The following is a 19,546-nucleotide window of genomic DNA, read 5'->3' as shown; positions in this document are numbered from 1 at the left end:
AAACCAAATTTATATCTTGGAATTTCACACATACATACACATTTACAGCCCACATTTCTTGTAATTTGAGAAGATTTGTATCTTAATGCCAAAAAGACAAAATACTGAGTAAAATTAATGAAGTGTTTTTGAATATTACACCATTTAAAGAAAACACTTATACTTTCAGCATAAATTGTGATTTTTCTTATTTTTCTTTAACCTTGTAGAGCTTCCATCCTACTTTATATCTACTAAATGACAATAAGTAACTAAATATCTTTATTGCAAAATTAAAATTATAAATAAATGTTCTATTGCAAGAGTTTTTAGCATAGTAAAATAAACAATAAACATTTTTTCACAATGTAACATTGCATCCTATGATTAACTCACGGAACTTCAGCTAGCTGATATTCAGTTCTACAACCACACATTGCATTCTAATGTTATTGGATATAACATACCTTGTTGTTGATATTTAATATGTACATCTTATTCTTATTTTCCTATCACATGTTTACTTGATATTTTGAAGAACACTCGTATACAGAAATATTTATACCATAATGTTTACATTTTTCTGAGCAAAATTAAGTTCCTTTGAAAATGGTAAACAAAAATTTTCTTCTCATAAATAGATTATATATATAAATAGCTTTAGATTCATTATCCCCTACCATTAAGGTCATGTTCATATGTCACATACAGGGAAGTTTTCATATTACAGTTACTGCCCAATACCTTGAACAACTAACAAAAAATATTAAAGTTGATTATATATTATAGTAAAATATCATTAATTATTTGATTAATCAGTTTCCATACTTAATCACACAATTTTCATCATGTTCTATTATTTGGAAAATTAATTAAAAATGGGTAATTTATGCCTTGCATAACTATTTGCATATTTATTTTTAACTGCAAGTGGTGTAAAATTTAAAATCCAAAGTCAATATTATTAGCTGAGATTAAAGTTTGTGATATAAATAAAACAGATAAAATATTACACTTCACCAACTTAACCAAGTTCAAACCATAACAGCCATTATCAAGTAATTTGCTAATAGAAATATCGGTCACATCCCAGCCAACCAGAAAACCCCTTGCACTGGAGGAAGACATTTTTGGTACTATATATGGTAGATACAGCATTGAAATATTAATTTAAACATTTTTTTCAACACTCTTCTTTCTTCAACTCTGTGCTTAAATGTTGAAAATGTACAGCAAGCTACACTTTATATAATAACTGATCCAGTCTGTCTGTACTATAATTTTTTTGCTACTATATTAGTTAGAACAACAACACACAAACCTTTTTTTTGCGTATACTCTCTATCTTTTTCAGTTCTGAAGTAGTTGCAGACAAAGCTTCATCCACAGCATGTTTTATTGTCTATGACACACAAGAAAATCAACATTCATAACCCTGAATCATCATGCCACACCAAAGTATAAATTCTCATCTGAAGTAATAAAACTTTACAAATATTCTAAACATTTATTAGAAATCTACATATTGGTATATGTAAAATTTGATTGAAATTGATACTTAACTCTTACAGTAAAATACCTTACCTTTCTAATACAGACATGAGCAATCAGATTAGACCTGACCAGCAAAAATCAACTTAGTCCAAAATTATGTCAAGCAGATTTGAATTTGAATGTTTTTCAAAATTAATTAAAAAAAGAACACTGTACTGATAAACAATATGAAAGTACATTTAATTAGAAAATTTAATTAGATAATCAGTTGCACTTTATTTTAAGGGTAGCACATCTATATAAAATATTATTAATTTTTAAATATTTTGTCACTGTGGACTGTGTTTGAACAGAATTTATTTAATGAATGCTGGCTAACTTACTTTTGGACATCATTTGAATTTTAGTTACTGGAGAGTGCAGTTTTCAAACTTTACTCATAAACAATCATTTCTCAACAAAACAAATTATCTGAAATGCATAACTGTAGGTGCAAAGTAAAATCATGATGATTTATAAAACAACTGGCATACCTTCTTTGAAACATCCAAAAAATAAGTGGCACAACAATTTATTTCTTTAATATGTACACTATTTAGAAAATAATTTGTGTTGGTTACACTATAAGGCAAATTCATGATGAGAGGTTTTAAAGAAACAGATATCTCAGTCCTGACAATCTGTTAAAGGAAAACATTTACAAAAACATTTGATCTCTAGTGCACCTGCTAATGAGATTTTCATGGTAATCTCAACCTGAAATTCATTTTAACTTGCACTGTACTAGGTGCCAGTGTAAGCATTAAACTTCAATGAACTTCCTTCAGAAGGCACCCAGAGGAAATTCCAGGGAGCATAACACCCACCAAAGGCAGGGGATCCATAGAGGGTACATACTTGTGAAAATCTGCATTTCATCTCAACCAGGGTGCAACTCTTTGCCTGGAAGGCAGAAAGAAAGGCAAAAGAGCTCCAAGTGCCACAGGGCTGGAGAAAAATTTTCATATAACCAACTGAGCACCTGCACACAAATGGTTCTACCCATAAGTGTATTGTGGTTAGGGTGCATTCAGACCTTAATATGTGCATCTCACCTCAACTAAATTGACTGAAATGGAGCTGATACACTTGTTTTGTTGCAGGGAGAAGGCACATTGACTGTTTAAGGGGTGACTCATACTAGAAAGACAGTGTCACCACTGCTCCACTTCTCATCATACTGTGCAGTACACAATCAACAAGGAACTCTCCAGCATCCACCACCCCAATGGCTAGGAACTAGTAAATAGCATGGGTATCCTGTGCTCCACTTGAACAAGGTAGAAGAATTTGTATTTGAGAGGCTTGGAAAAGCACCTGGATCCCTATCAAATGCTGCTGGAAAGATTTATTTTACTGGAAACAGTGTAATAACTGACTGTGAACCTATTTTGAAAAGCTGAACCAGATACACAAGATGACCAAGATCCAAATGAACACAGAGGTGAGAGACAGAAGGGAGGGATGCAGGAAAAACTGATCACCTTCCTCAGCAGCTGAAGACTTGGGAAGAAAAGTCTAGGTTAAGTAGAGAAGTAAATACAGTGATGGAAAATTAATAACATACAGATCTAAAGGACAGAGACAACAGATGAGATGGAGGAAGAAGTATGTCTTCAGAGAAATATGATATGAAGAACAAAAGCCAATGGCTCAAACAGAGAACACACGAGTTTTTAAAACCACATTAAGTCCCAGCCAGGCAAGAAGGTCAGTAAATGAAGATGGATCCAAACAGAGTAAAGAGAACACCTAGTAGTAACATGAAAGGCAAAATGTAATTGACAAAGTTGCCTAATGACAAGCTATGGTGGGAACAAACAGTCCATGATCAAACAGTCATATAAAAAAGGCCAAAAGGTGTGTCATGGTAGAATAGTCCAGATAAGGGAATGGGGAATAGACTAAGTAACCACTTCAGTTGGCAGACAAAGGTGAAGGACAACAAAAATCCAATAAGATGAAGGCTACATTACTGGAATCTGGCTCTGCAAACAATGGACTGGAAAAATCCTAAATGCAAATATCAACAGATGACCCCCCTGGATGAAAAAATGATGGGTTAGCATAGAGCAATAGAGAGGAAATGGGGACCTCCTACAAAATAATGTTGATTTGAGAGAAGTTCTCCCAAGTAGAGGTGAGGAGAAGCCAATCAATCATATGATAATGGAATCTCACAGCCAGAGTTCATGAATATGGAAGACAAATGACCCCACAACTTGATTGAAGATGTAAGTAGCAGATGTAAGGCCAAAAGGAAGAGTACAGAAGTGAAAGACTTGATTTAGATGGATGAAATGGAGAAAATGCAATGAAGATGGAGCAGTCAGAATATACAGAAAAAGAAAAAAGTGTCAGACATATTGACCTTGGTTATCTACAGACTGAGTAAAAAGTACCATCAGAGATAAAGAAAAAAAACATTCCATTCATTTAAAGCATTTAAACTACAATAGAATCTTACTGCAAGTATTTTCAGTTATTATAATCAATCATGACTATTATAATTTAACAATTGTGAAGAGACCTAACTTGAAAAAGTTCTTTGGTTCAATGATTGTAATGCCAAACTGGCAAAAATACTCCCTTGAAGTAGATCATTCTTAAGGCTGATTAATGTCATAAGAAATTTATGGGTTTCTTGGCAACATGCTCTTCTCTCATATGGATCATTCACATTTTATACTAAGTGTAGTGCAATAATACTCTAACAACAGATGTCCAATCCAGTATAATTAAACAACGTATTATAATTATATCAACACTGTGGAACAGATATTAAATTATCTTTTATCATATCACATTGTTAATGATAAATTAAAACCATATAATAATAATTGCAATTTAAGTCAGAACAAAGTACAATATAGCTAAAACTAAAAAATAAATGAATAGTTGCATGCATTTTCCTGCTACACTGTTTATGAATTCATTACTTCTCATGAAAGAACAGTAAGTCATACTTATTACTTCCTTACCTATTTTTTAAAACCTGCAATGTAAACAAGCACAACTTGCATCTTTTATGTCATTATAAAAACAAACATTATTGAACACATATTAGTAAACATTCTCTTCAAAGCTATCTTGTCAAGGTTTTATAACTGTTTTCATTATTGTAAATGAAATATCGTCAATACGGGGCATATTTTTTTATAAATGTAAAAACGTATTCTTGTTAAAAAGAGGTAAAAAATGAATCAATCTTAGATTTTTAAATGTCAAATGTTAACTTATGTTTTGTTGTTAGTTTTATTTTTAAATAAAACATCATCACGAGTTATTTACTCTTGATAGATTGACTCATTCCTGAACTGTTGTGTAAGTCCCAAAAGAAACTGATATATGTGAACCTTATTGTTAATCAGGTTAGTGTAAAACTTACAAAAATATTTTACTTTGGTAAAATTTAAAAAGTCTCAAGTTAAATTAAACCACAATTTAATAGTCTTTCAGTACTTTTTAATTTTTTTCATGACAAAACTGTTGCACTTCTCAAACACATACAAGTGACCACACTTACTAAAACTTCTTCTCTAAACTGGCCAAGTGGTACTGTTAGATTCTGGATAGATTTATCAAGTCCAACCTAAAGAGCAAACTATATTTAAATATTTATGAAGATACAACACAAGTTATTTTAATTTTAAAATTTAAAGATACACAAGAGCAACACATAATCATCATCCTGCATTCAGTTATTCAAGAAGATTAAATTATAATATTTTTATAATTAGTATTACAAATGATCTAGTAATGTATAACAACAATAAAACTTCAAACAGGTATGAAACCATTAACCCTATCCCTACAGATCTTCCTATAGTCATGAGTGAAAAGCCATATCATTGCATTTGTAAACTCGTATTCAAAATTTTATTGAACTACTATTTTATGAATGTATGTAAATAAGTCCAGTGTCAAACTTATTAATTCAAAGTTTAGTAATATACATTGGTTTAATTTCTTAATTTAAAAGAAAATATTTAAAAACTTTGCTAAATATTGATTTTTGCATCACATGGGTATGCTGAATGCAGCATTGGTTCGAATTAGATATTTGTGATGTCCAATTACAAAATCTATAGTTTCTTAAGAATTAACAATGAAAATTACCAATATTTACAAGCTAGAACATAAAATAAGAACCTCCTATCTCTTATATTTGTTAAGATATTGCTACATTCACAGAATCAAACACAGTAGCCCTGCCCACCTCTGACCATTTCAAATAAACTTGATTATGTACATCTATTCCTATGATTGTGAATAACCAGCTCAGAATGTCCCTTTAGTGGCTTTCTCAGCCTTTTTAAAAATTATTTGGATGGTAAACTAATTCTTTTGTTACTAGATTTTAAACAGTAAGATAAAACTTCAGTGAGCTCTAAATTACTTATTTTTTTAGAACCAAATACAGCTTAGTTACAAACTTTGATAAATTATGGAGAAATTCTGTGGCACTGATGCAGTAATTTAGATTTTTAGTTATTTTAAAAAGTACATATAAAACTTAAAACAAGTTATTTTGTTTCACATCCTCCACCTGTGAATTTTGAAAAGGCTTTGCTACCTACAGCAAGCAGCAAATGACTTCAAAGTTCACTACAAGTAGAGACATTTGTTTTCTATAATTCTTTATTTATTAATTTGTGTTTTAAGAAAAATAACTTATTTTAAATAGTAATAATATATATACATATATAATGTATTAAAACTGAAATGAGTTATTTTACATAACAGTAGGCCATTAACACAGCCAAGACATGTCACTTCATTAAGGCCAGTTTCATGTTACTGGATACAATAACATGAATGTGTGGGCACTGTGTAATTGCAGCTTCTATAATGTTATCCAGACAGGGCTGAAACTTCAACATGACAAAAAATAATAGATATACATAAACGTATAATGTTATGACATTTAAGATATTTAGACTAAATATTTGTGTTTTCATGTTATAATTTGTGGTTATTTTGGAATAAAAAAAAGAATAATTTATATTCCCTAATTTTTTTATGGTGATTATGGGGTTTGTCAAATCTACCAAACCTGTCCAGACATTCATTAGTGAAAATAATAGATAGAATATAGTTTTTTTCTTAAAAGATGTTTGACAACTACCTGGACATTATAAAGATTTGGTATGTAAAATATGAATATGTTTGGATGCATAAAAGTATTTCTAATCTTAAAATAAAATTATTTTGCATGCTGGGTAGTCAACATTCTAAAAGAAAAAAATGTTATAAGAAAATTTTTAATCAAATAAAATCTTTATGCTTAATTTGAAAACCTGATATTTTGTGTATGAAAAACCTTGTACTGTTTACCAATAGCTAAATTTTTTAATATATCCATACTTTATAAAAACAAAATTTAGTATAATTACTCTCATGGATATTTTTATGGTTACAAGCCTTTGGCTCTTGACCCATAACAAAAGGGTTAAAACATAAAAGAAACAACTCACTTAAGTACTTCCAAAGAAGACTGCCAATGTGATCTCATTTGTTGTCATTACTAGTCTAAGTGATCACCAAGTCTAATTAATAGTTAACAGTTAGACTACAGGTGATTGTATAGGCAATTTACAATAAGAATGAAATTAAATATTTTTTTCTATTTTAAACACTTCAATTTGAATACTATGTTATATAATACACAGACATTTTAGGATGAAAATCTAACAGCTTTAGAACAAGAAACAACATTGGTTTAATCAATCACAGAACCAATTTATCACTTTGATTAGATTGCAGAAATAAACAAACTAAATACTTTATTTGAAAACCTTAAGTCAAATATATTAATAATACTGTACCAAGTTTGTTGATAGGTTTACAAAGTCTGCATAGTCTTTGTTAATCAGTTCAATCATTGCTGAGCGAAGAACTCTCAGGTAAATGCCCAGATCATCCCGAAGCGTTTCCAATGAAACATGTTTTCTATGCTCACTTACAAATTGGTCTACACTAAAGTTTTCCTGTAAAAACAAAGGATAAAACACAATAATAATACATAACAGTATATGAAAAGCTGTTGCAACTCATTTTGTGTGTGTGTCTGTCTTATCTCATCACAAACCTAACAGTAAGCTATACATGTATATCTTAAACAAGAGTTGCTTGAAATATTACTTAACATAAAATTTTAAAACAATTTGTTCATATACTCTATAATAACTCTTCTCCTTTTTCTTTAATATACTTTTAGAAGTTTGGAATTATTCACTTACTAATAATTTAACTCCCCAACTCAATTGGGAATTGTTTTTTGGCTTAAATGTGAGGTACAGCTCTTTCAACTTAACCAATAAAAACTTTCCAGGCTTCATTCACATCATTTAAACAATTTTTCTATATGCTCTTGTCTTGTGAGAGACAAAATAAAAAACTACATAAAAATCAAGGTTGTACAAGATCTGCAGAATCAACATTTACATTTCCAGGGTACAGGAAATAACTGTTAATCTTCTAAAACTTAATTTGCTAATAATTTCATATTAAATAAAACAAACTTCATATGAGGTTAATTTTTTTAAATTTTGTATTATATAATCCCCACACACAATAAATAAACCAATGACTTTTACCGAGGTCTTCGTTTTACCATCCAAGTTCAAATGTGGGAGCTTTGTTAACTGAAAGACATGTTTAAAATGGTTTCTCTATGGTAGTAATACTTACAACATTTGTCATGATGCTATTAAGCTACTGTATTTATTTGGTTTGTTTTTTAAATAGATTAAATTAACATAAATTACAATAAACTTCCTCCTTAATATACAAAAAAATGCAAGATGTGGCAAGGTAAAGTTTGTGCACACGAGTCATTTATTTATCAGAAAGTATAAATATAACGTTTTAGATTTGTTATTATTACAATTATTCAAAAATAAAACTCATACCAGTACTTGCCATAGATGATACCAAGCATTGCAGCAATTAATGTGTTAAGATATGTTCTTTGTTCTCCAAGGAGCAATGGTGTAAAAAAAAAAAAGTCATAATGTTCTGTGTAAAATCTGAAATCATCAACTTAATTTCTAATAAATAACTATCAGTTGTTGCTACAAGCTCAAGTAATTAAAGTGGAAGTGACAAGTGCCATTCTAATAAAATGCCAAAGCGGTAACATTTTTACATCACACATTTCCCAGTGGTTGTAAATAAACACCATGTGTTTGTTCATGTACTGGTGAAACAGCATGGCTGTGATACACATAGAGGCAATCACTGTTTATTTTGATTCTGAATCAAAGTCAATCAAAAGAGGAAAAAAATCAATACCAGTCAGGACATGTAGAGATTTTTCAGTATGCAAAAGTTGTTCTAAAAGACTCTGTGCACGCAAATATGAAAAAGAAAAAAGACGTACAATTTTATGGTCAGTAAAGACATATACTTTTAGGCCAAACTGAAAAATAAAGAATTTGTTGTCTAGAAAAAAACATTTTGCATAACAGTTGTTACTAGGTGTGCTATTTGATGAATCTGCATTATGTAATGTGTAAATGTTGATCCCATATTTATGATGAGAATACTGAAATAAATACTTAGTGATCCAGACTACAAAAATGTAAATGAAACTTATCATTGATTATGATTATTACAAATGATAATAATTACACTGAACAGTTTTCTGTTGAAGAAATCACCACTCCAATGTGTTCAAAAGTAATCCAAAAATAATTTAATCATATAAGAAAATTAAAATTTTAAAAAATAAAATGTTTTCAAAATTTATTCATTATATTCCAAGTTTATTATTCCTTGAAATAAATAATAAATTTATTCAACAAATTACATTTTTTCCCCCCTTTGTTCAGAATAATTTATTAAACATTTCCTGAGTAATGTATTCATAAACATTAAGAACTACTAATATATTACAAAATTTTAAAAATAACTTTGAGAATGAATTAACATGCTCAAATAATACCTCTGATGCAACACAAATCCTAGTTATTTACCTGTTTATCATTACTGTATTCAGTTCTTCACAAAGAGGGTGAAGGGAAGAAACTTGGAGAAAACTGAGATAATGATTACCACACGTGCATTTGCACGTCTAAATGTATTAGACCTGATATTGTTTTGGTTTTGCCTGTCACGGAGATGGATTCGTGACTCATTCACCATGGGACATTTTGGACATAAACATACTAATACAGGTGGATTTTTACTTTATCAATGTACTCCATCTCTTCATTTCTTTTTTCCTTTAGGAGAATCTAAAATATTAATAATTTTCTCACTCTGACTGATGATTACAAATGGGCATGAAACACAGCACCATTTTCAATGCATTTGTACCTATGAAGTTGACAACATGTAGTTTGTTTAGAATTGGCACATGTTGATATGGTAATGTGACATCCCACTTCACCACTCTGAGAATAATGTAGGTCAAGTACAGTTTTAACAGTGTAAGTCTGTATCAGGTATGATTAACTACATCAAAAATATTTCTGGTGATAAGAAAAGAAGCCTAAGGATATACTGTAATAGAAATTATTACAAAACAATACTCATATAGGAGTCAAAAACAATGAGTGAGTTGGAAATAAGTAGTGAATTCCTTCACAGTACAAACATCACCACATGAAATATTAAGTTGTATAATCCACTACCACTTTTGATCTACGTTTCTTGCTTTACATAGTGCATCTTGTTTTTATGTTGCTGTGCAGTTTATTGATGCAAGATTGTGCAATATTTTGCAAAAACCCTCATAATATTCCCATAGTTCAACCAAGTTATTTAATTACCTTCTTGTCACATTAGCTTTTAAATAGGCCTAATAAGCCTCAAGAATGTTCAAATTAGGATTTTATGAAAGCCAAACCATGGTTATGAGTGTAACAGTGGCCTCTTTACCATCAAGATACCATTTCACCATATTTTCTGTATGTTTAAGATTGGTGTTTTGATATAAAATTAATCTTGACACGATGAGTTGTTTAACACGGAATACTTCATTGCATCAGAATCAGCCAGTACATATAAACAGTTGAGAAGTCATCAATTTTACGTAGATCATTTGCTAGCTGATATGCAGCTCTACCATTGTACTGATTTCTCACTATGCTTCATGTAGATGTACATTGACTATGATACCGTTTTCTTCTCTGCTATTGATTTTTGCTGAACAATTTGAGCTTGAATTCATTTGTATATTAAAAGTTCACTTTTCCAATTTTACTTATACCAATGTCTGTAGTCTAATGCTCTTTCCAACTTTTTGCCTCAGAAACCACTTCTGAGCTGGGTTTTTTTCACAACTACACATTTAATGAAACTACTTCGTGCTAATATACATTTCACTGTTCTTGAGGTAAAATTCATATCTGCATTACTTTTTGGAGAGTTATGTTTACATAACCACTTTAGTCTTGAATATAACATATAGTAAAACATGCACTAGTTGAAACTGATTTGTATATGCTTATCATACAGTACTTAAGCCCTTGAATACAAATAGATTACACTACTAGCAATGAAAATAGTGTGTCTTCCTACACTTTTACAGGCTTTATATTGGGGTGGCACTTTTTGACAGGTTGTAATAAAGACAGTGCAAGTTATCAAAATCTAATTATATTCTTTTGAAATTCATTTGCACATTATAAAGGAGCGACATCCCCATCAAAGGTTTTGATATTTTATTTTACTCAACATTTATTATTTCTAATGCAGTGTAATATAAGAGGATTCTGAAATAAGATGCAATGAAATGTTATCATGAGAACACTCAGGACAAGAGAGGAAATTTGCTTGTTAAGTATTATATCAAAGATGATGTGGAAGAATATACTATATAGCATTTGATTACAAAGAGAAAAGATATATTCTTTTAATAATGCATATTAGAATAATGATCTTAATAATGGCAAATAACAAAGTTATTATGTGAGTACTTCAGAACTTTACATATAAAAAATTAAAAATTGGAGTTGCTTTTTCAAAGTTATTGAGACAAATGAGACCTTCGTGATAATTGAATTACCTTTTAATGGTGTTATACAATCATTTTCACAACTTTTTAAAACTAGCTTTATGCTATGTTTTCTTTCATTCACAAATATAATCTAAAGCTCTAGAAAACATTATCCTTTATATATTTCATCATTTCAAAACAAACGAAATTAGTTGAAACAAAACGTTATCAGTATGCTCAAACAAAATGCTCATTATTTTTATCTGTTTTCAACTTTAACATACTTATGATATTAATATATTCGTTGCATTATTAGCAAGTCTTAAGTGATAAACTATCGTAACGAGTAATAATACTGAATACCAATCAGTACCTGCACAGAACTATATATAGAGTAATGTAGCAGTAAACTTACCTTAATAAATTCTTCCTTCGAAAAGCAAAGGCTTGATGAGCCATGTGGTAGAATATCTTGAATATTTTTTAATGACATGCCTATTAATCTAACAAAATTAACAACTAAAAAATGTCATAAAAAGTTTTCCTTTCAAGTACTTACAAAATTACATTTAAACTTCCCTGACAACTTTCCACTCACCCACAGCCATTTTGCCATGTTGTCCACATAGACACAGCGTCCTCTAAAAACATATAATTTATTAAATAATATTATAAACAACTGATGAATTAGTAGAGTCAAAGCTTCTTATTAAATTTTAATATGTAAATTAAAATTACTTCTTGATAGTTCTCAAAAGAAGTTTTATAAATGATTCATGTATTAAGAGGGTTTATCAATCGTCTGAAATATTTATTCGTAGAAAGAAATTCATTGGATTTTATAATGTAATTAAACAGAAGCACAGTTATTGTCGTTTGGAAAAAATTGGGCTAGTTGCTGCGTCTACTGCGAGTAATCGAACTTTGAGTTTTAGCGTTGTGAGCATAGACTTACCGCTGTCCAACCGAGGAAAAAATTCAAGAAACGTTTTGTTTTGGTTTGAATTTCGCGCAAAACTACACGAGGGCTTTCTGCACCACTCACCTTCAACTCTTGATTTACTCTTTTACCAATAAATAGTGGGATTAACTGTAACATTATAACGCTCCCACGGCTGAAACGGCGAGCATGTTTGGTATGACGGGGGCTCGAACGCGCAACCCTCAAATTACAAGTCGAGTGCCTTAACCACCTGGCCATGTCGGGCCTTGTTTTGTAGTTGGTAAACACAAAACTTTAAACAACACAGTGTACTATCTGTGCCTTGCCCTCTACAGGTATCAAAACTCAAAGTTTAGTGTCAAAAGGCTACAGACTTACCGCTGAGCTAATAGAGGACTTCAAGAATAAAGTTTTGCATTATTTAGATTTATTAATTTAACTACGTTAATTAAATTATTTCATTATACCAGATGTAATAAAGTTTAATAAATGATAAGAAGACATATTTAGATTACATTGTCCGCTTTTAAATTAAATTTTGCTATAATCTTTGTTTGGGGGAGAGTTTTATCATTTTTGCTCATTAAAAAAATGTGTGACAATCAGGTAACTGATATTATAAAGAGAATTGTCAAGTCTAATATAGCAGGTTAAGAAATGTTTAGAAGAGAATAAAATGAATGTAGACAGCAGAGGAAAGCAAACACAAGTACAGAATAAAACAACAATGTTCATGATAAGAACTTTAACTAGATATTTGATGCAAAAAGCAAGTTTGAAGAAAAGCAACTGCACAAGACAAAGATGAGATCAAGAATAATCAGATTTGAGTCTTAATGGCACTTATGTAGTATCTCACTATCCCTTAATCACCCATGTCAATTATAATTTCCATTACACAAATTCAAGGGGGTTAAACCTCAACTTATACTAACATTTCTCAAAATGAATATTACCTCATTCCAGGAAGGAAAAACTTCGTAGTTATTAATGTTACCCAATTCTCTCTAAAATATTTAATTTTTTAAAGATCTAAGAGTCCTGCAAAATTTTGTTTAAAATGTACTTAACACAAGAAAACATATTTTTTGATACTACAAAAATACCATAACAACTTGAGCCAGGTTTGTACACTTTACTGCCCTATCACGTCTGTTTTTTATGTCCCTGCCTAAAGTAAAATTTGAAAAAATTATGACATATTGTCGCGGATTTACTATCATATATCTATTCTAATATCGATGTTTATTTAAGTTAAATTTATTTTAGAAATGTAAATAATTTATACCATTTAAGATTAATTTGCTCATCGTGAACCCTTAATAAGATACTGAGGAAGATTAAAACCAAATAATAAATTATATTGTTTGCTAGTTTGTAAAACTCCTGTACATAAATCATTATTTGTAGTTACCATTATCGTGAATTGTATTTAAAAAACCCCAAAACTGTGTGTATGAGTCTTATTGACAAATGTTATAAAGTGGATACACAAAATAACCATAGAAAAGACCCAAATACTAAGTAGGGAAATAAATATAAACAAACGCAAAATCAAAGAAGCCCTACTTATATGGCCTGGCATGGCCAAGCGCGTAAGGCGTGCGACTCGTAATCCGAGGGTTGCGGGTTCGCGCCCGCGTCGCGCTAAACATGCTCGCCCTCCCAGCCGTGAGGGTGTATAATGTGACGGTCAATCCCACTATTCGTTGGTAAAAGAGTAGCCCAAGAGTTGGCGATGGGTGGTGATGACTAGCTGCCTTCCCTCTAGTCTTACACTGCTAAATTAGGGACGGCTAGCACAGATAGCTCTCGAGTAGCTTTGTGCGAAATTCCCAAACAAACAAACCCTACTTATACAACAACTAAAACCAAAATTAAAAAAAATATTAAAAAATATCTTTATACCTATAATAATTAATAACCTAACATCCAATTGCAACGCCCCCTACAATTCCGTTCCCGTTTATACTCTCGTCCCTGAGGCACACTGGAAACGTTCACTTTTGAAGTCCCTCTTTCTTAACCTGAAGATGACTTAGGAAGGTCAAAACATTGTTCTCTCCTTATCAATAAAAGTGTTAAAACTGTTTTTTTTTTTTTTAAATTTCGCACAAAGCTACTCAAGGGCTATCTACGCTAGCCGTTCCTAATTTAGCTGTGTAAGACTAAAGGGAAGGCAGCTAGTCATCACCACCCACTGCCAACTCTTGGGTTACTCTTTTACCAACGAATAGTGGGATTGATCGAAGCATTATAACATCGACGGAATTGGAACCCGCGACCCTCAGATTAGGAGTCGAACACCTTAACTCACCTGGCCATGCCGGGCCGTGCTAATACTCGTACCAACCATTTTGAGATGCATTTTAGTTTCAAGTGAGTTTCTCGTTATCAAGAATGATCTAAATATTATTTATTTACTATATATTTATTATTATTATTATTTAACATTTAGTAAATGGTTTTTAGCTTTTTGTGTGCATAAAAACAAACTACAATAGAGTACAAATACAAAAAATGAAACATTAAAGTATCTAAATATCAGTGCCATTTGCAGCTTGAGGTCCAGAACAAATAATTTGCTTTGTTCTCTGTCCTTTGTGTCTTTGTTCTCTATAATACATTATATCTATTTTGCCCAAGGGAATGTTTCAGTATAATTCAATTAAATGTTTGATGGTTTTATATCTGCAATGCCCTTTGCTGGTCGAGTAAACGACGTCTGTATGTTGCAGTTAATAAATTATCTTAGAGAACAATAGACATGTAATGATATTCTCGCAAGATTCAATCCCACAACCCTCGGATTACAAGTCGAACGCCTTAACCCACCTGGCCATGCCGGGCCTCCTTGCAACATAAAGCATACAAGCTTTCTTCCATGACTGCAACATTTATTTTTTTCTCACATCTACCTGTTTTTTATCATGATAGAAAGAGAGATACGGAGTCAGACTGTTCACTTGTTTTGTAAAAGTACGCATGCTGTATTTAATTTTTATCAGTAATAAGTGAATATTGTGTTTATTTTTTACCAGATTTCTCTGATACTTTTAATTTTTGTTTACAAGATTAAATTTTAGTTACATTTTCACACTAACATTACTCCTCCAATTCACTGATTGATTCTATTGTTAAAGTGAATCTATCTGTTATTCGTGCGAAAATAAATTGTACTTGAGAATATCAAAAGAATAACAGAGGTTGTCTTAAGGATGTTTTGAACCTCACAATTATATTCTAACTTTATCATGTTTTAATACGTGACACCTTATTGTATGTGATGTGCACAAGCCTGATAACAAATGATCCAAAACAAATACATTTATTTCTCAATCCTGGAATAGAATTTTGTAATCGTATTTTTTTAAAAATACTAATCCACTTGAACTTACTTCTTCATGAGATTCTGTTCATACGATTTTAAGTAACATTCTTGTTGTTGTTTGTTACTAAGCATAAAGTTGCACAAAGGGCTATTATCTGTACTCTGCTTACTATGAATACTATTGTCTGGTTTTTAGCGGTGTAAGTCAGCAGACATACTAATGAGAAACATTTATGGAATATAAAAGAAAAACCAAAACGAAAAACACCACTCATAACATAACGTTTTGGGACAACATAAGACTTACTCGTCCATCTCGGCTGTTCCGTACTCTAAACTAAATTAAAATATTTTTAAAAAATCCTGAAACCAGCTCTTATCATTTGTGTACTAATCAAGTGTTTCTTAAAGTCACTTAAATTTCAAACCTCTACAACATTCGAAGGCAATCCATTCCAAAGGCCAACCACACTGATAGGAAAATGATACTGTATCAGCTGAAAATGACTCCTACCCTACGGAAACGTCATAATATGTTACCAATATACTGAAACGAAAATATTACAAGAGTTTTCAGAATATACATTGTTTACTGATTTTGCAGTAATTTTTTTTTAAATTTGAAACACTATATTATAGATGGCGGTAGCTTCGATGATGTGGATTTTGTTACGAGACAGCAATTGTGAATATATGAATAGTTAGGTAAGGTATTTCATTTCTTGTGAAGTGTTGTTGTTATTAGCAAATGTGATATTTTAAACTTTTGATAAAATTTTTCAGTATAGTCATTATTGTAAATAGTAATACATATTTGCGTCTGAATGGTTTTTAAAATCTTGTGCAGCTTCCATCTCATTTCTATGAATCTGTGACAGTGACTCTTGAGTGAGTGAGTAAGCAAGCCATTATGTGAGACACCAACTTATGACGAACATTCACGAAGTAAATACTAATCATTGAAAAGAAAGAGAAAATACTTTTAAAAAGGAAATAATGTGTTATGGCATTTCTCCTTAGTTGTTTTATAGTAAAGTATGAAGTAAAAAAGCGAAAAGAAACCGTATATGTTTATTTCTCTTCCTTTTCGCCACCATAATTTCGTTTTAGTGAATTTTACTAGTTTTTCAACCCTTGACTCCTGAATAAAGTGCGATTCGGAGGGTTAAGTCAGAGTAAAGGCTGAGAAGGACAAGTCAAGTTTACTTACATTTCTGAGTAATGGTAGAAAGTGGTATATGTAATGATTTTCCTGGACTAAACTAAGTCTAAAGTATATTGTTGTTATTATTTATCTTTAAGATTATGGTGTAACTTAAAGTTTATGGATAAAATTCAGACTCAATATCTACTGTAGTATTTGCATTTTATAAATATAAGCCTCCATTGTTTATCTGATTAATAATTTAAGTTTGATATTGAGATAATAAATAAATTTTTTATTTATTATCTGGCATCAAGCTCTCCTTGCTGGACATAAATGTTTGATGAATTAATGAAAGTTTTATTTTAAGTTAAAACATAATTTTACTTTTATTAAATCAAGAATGTGTATATTTTGTTAGTCTACATGATAAAATAAGTATACAAACATGTATTATACTCTTTAGAACCATATTTATATTTGCATTAATTTCAAAAGAAAGCATTATTTTATTAAGAATAAAAGTCAAATTATAAATGTTGCTTTATTAATGCATCAAAATATACAAAACTTAAAAGGGTTACTTGGCATTTTTTAGTGCTAGAGGAATAAATTCATCCAATTTAAACTTCATGTTCTAGGTCAAGTAAATACAGAAAATTTATAAAAGCAGATACAGTACTTGAGTTTTTGACTTGTATTACAATTCATTCTCCTATATAGCTATTTATGTAAACTTAATGTAATTGTTTGCTGTTAAAACTAAAGGTAATAATGTTTAGTTTTGACTGTTTTATTTATGAAGAGTCAGAATAAAAAAAAAAAGCCATATAATCAATTTCAGTTACTTTCACCATCTGAATGTTTAGTAAAATCATCACCTAAAGGGAATTTTAGCCTTTCAATTTCATGTTTATATTAGTATGTTGCTAAAGATATAACCATTTAAAAATAAAAACATATTTATCACAATATTATCTACATCATTCAAAAACTGTCTGATTTAGGCAGAAGTTTTGCTGAAGGAATAAATATTGGTTGAAACTTAGCTTTATCCTTATTTATTGCCTCTAATTCCAACTTAATTATTACATCACCCTAACACACCATCAATGAGTAGGTTATTCAAGCACCAAACACTTTTAAAATACTTTAGTTCTTCATTGCTCTTGTGAAATATGTCTGTATCTTTACAGTTACATCAAAGCTAATTTTCTGAAGATTACATCAAAAAATAAGAAGCTGTTCAAAAATTGGCTTGATACTGGTACTGAAAAACAAAGTGGATTGATAATGTATTATGAGTTGGGTCATTCAGAGTGGTATTTGGAGATGTTTTTAAAAATTATTTATGAAGAACTTGGCTTGCTTCTTGGACAGTTATATTACAAAATCTCTTGGATTTAAACTTATGTCTAGGGTTGACTATTGGAAATATTTTTCATATTTAGAAGAATATAATTTTAGTTTTTTTATTGGTCAAGAATAAAGGTACATCTAAATTTTTAAGTAATTAAATGAAGCATTACAGACAGGTCAAGTTGAAATTTATTTATTTCATAAGAGTAGCATTTGTGTTATAAGAATGAGTTAGGGTTAGCTATTAACATCTTTTGAAATCATCATGAGAGTGGTAAGGTATTAAATATCTATTCAAAGAAATTACATCTAAAAGTGTAAAAGGTTGTTTTAACCTTTAAATGATTCATTTATATCTTGTTAGTATAGGCTAGGTATCAGCTTATTGAAAAGTGTGCAAAGCTGGGTTACTAGTTCAAATTAAATCACAAACTTGAACTAAAATTAAAAAAAAAAGGTTTACATCTTTTATCTGTAACTTATATATAATAAGTCCTGAAGTAGCTTGATTTGGTTGCAAATTGTAGTGTTTGGTTAAAATGCCTTGGGGAACTTCTGAAATACAGAGATTAGGATGGAAATGGGATCTTGGATACAAAGGGCCACTAAATAAAAATTTGAAAACCCAGTTCTGAACTTATTTTCGAGAAGAGCTCTCTTCCATTCTTAACGTATCAAGTATGAAACTGTATCTTTGGGAAATAATTTTACCAACTGATGTACTTTAACTGCTTCCTTTTGGTTTCTTCATATTTTAGTTAAATGTAGTTATTTAAATTACTTTATTCACTTTTTTAATGTATAAGCATCAAAATATCTATCATTTCTGTACTTAGAACATTTTTTTTAAGTTGTAGTGACAGGCACCTAATCTTTTCTTTCCTGACTTTTCTTAATTTAAAATTTCAGATGTATTGATATTGTTTTGATTCTGTAACATTGTGTTTTTGCTTTGTTCGTAAGTCTCTCACTACCATGGATACATTGTAATAGTTAAAAAGTGAAAAGTTAAACTATTCCAGTGAAATAGTTAAAAAGTGTCTGGTTAACCAAACCCATCTGGGTTTAGAAAAGTTTGTTAGGTAGGTAGTTTTTTTCTTCAAAGATGTAAACTATTTAATATTCACATACAACTGAATATGAATTGTTAAGGAAATACTTCCTTTTGAATATTTATAGTGTTGAGGATAAAGTTTCAAGCTAAGCTTCATTAAAGAAGAAGCGTGTGTTTTCTTATAGCAAATCAACATTGGACAATCTTCCGTGTCCACTAAGGAGAATTGAACCACTGATTTAACTCTGTAAATTTGT

At 30.4% G+C, this 19,546-nt stretch overlaps 1 protein-coding gene and 1 long non-coding RNA gene across 3 annotated transcripts in view; one reads left to right on the top strand and one right to left on the bottom strand.

The window, feature by feature from the left end:
• Nucleotides 1-12,085, bottom strand: part of Cog2 (conserved oligomeric Golgi complex subunit 2) — a 50,314-nt gene extending 38,229 nt beyond the window's left edge. The window contains exons 1-4 of one of the 2 annotated variants that reach the window (XM_076462486.1): nucleotides 11,874-12,085; nucleotides 7,341-7,502; nucleotides 5,039-5,104; nucleotides 1,301-1,381 (exon numbers count right to left, since the gene is read on the bottom strand). In XM_076462486.1, the coding sequence (XP_076318601.1) occupies nucleotides 1,301-1,381; nucleotides 5,039-5,104; nucleotides 7,341-7,502; nucleotides 11,874-11,951 (387 nt within the window). In that variant the 5' untranslated portion in view covers nucleotides 11,952-12,085. Of the gene's footprint in view, nucleotides 1-1,300; nucleotides 1,382-5,038; nucleotides 5,105-7,340; nucleotides 7,503-11,873 lie in introns of those variants that run through there. The other variant, XM_076462487.1, reaches the window with a different exon arrangement.
• Nucleotides 12,086-16,201: 4,116 nt separating this feature from the next.
• LOC143229737 (uncharacterized) lies at nucleotides 16,202-17,706 on the top strand. The gene is made up of 2 exons (XR_013016040.1): nucleotides 16,202-16,437; nucleotides 16,580-17,706. It is a non-coding gene; the product is annotated as an uncharacterized LOC143229737 (long non-coding RNA).
• Nucleotides 17,707-19,546: the final 1,840 nt, after the last annotated feature.

The sequence above is a fragment of the Tachypleus tridentatus genome, chromosome 10 (genome assembly GCF_004210375.1).
Source record: "Tachypleus tridentatus isolate NWPU-2018 chromosome 10, ASM421037v1, whole genome shotgun sequence".
In the NCBI taxonomy this organism is placed as follows: domain Eukaryota; kingdom Metazoa; phylum Arthropoda; class Merostomata; order Xiphosura; family Limulidae; genus Tachypleus; species Tachypleus tridentatus.
Note: the sequence above shows the minus strand (reverse complement) of the source record. Positions and strands in the feature narration are given on the sequence as shown.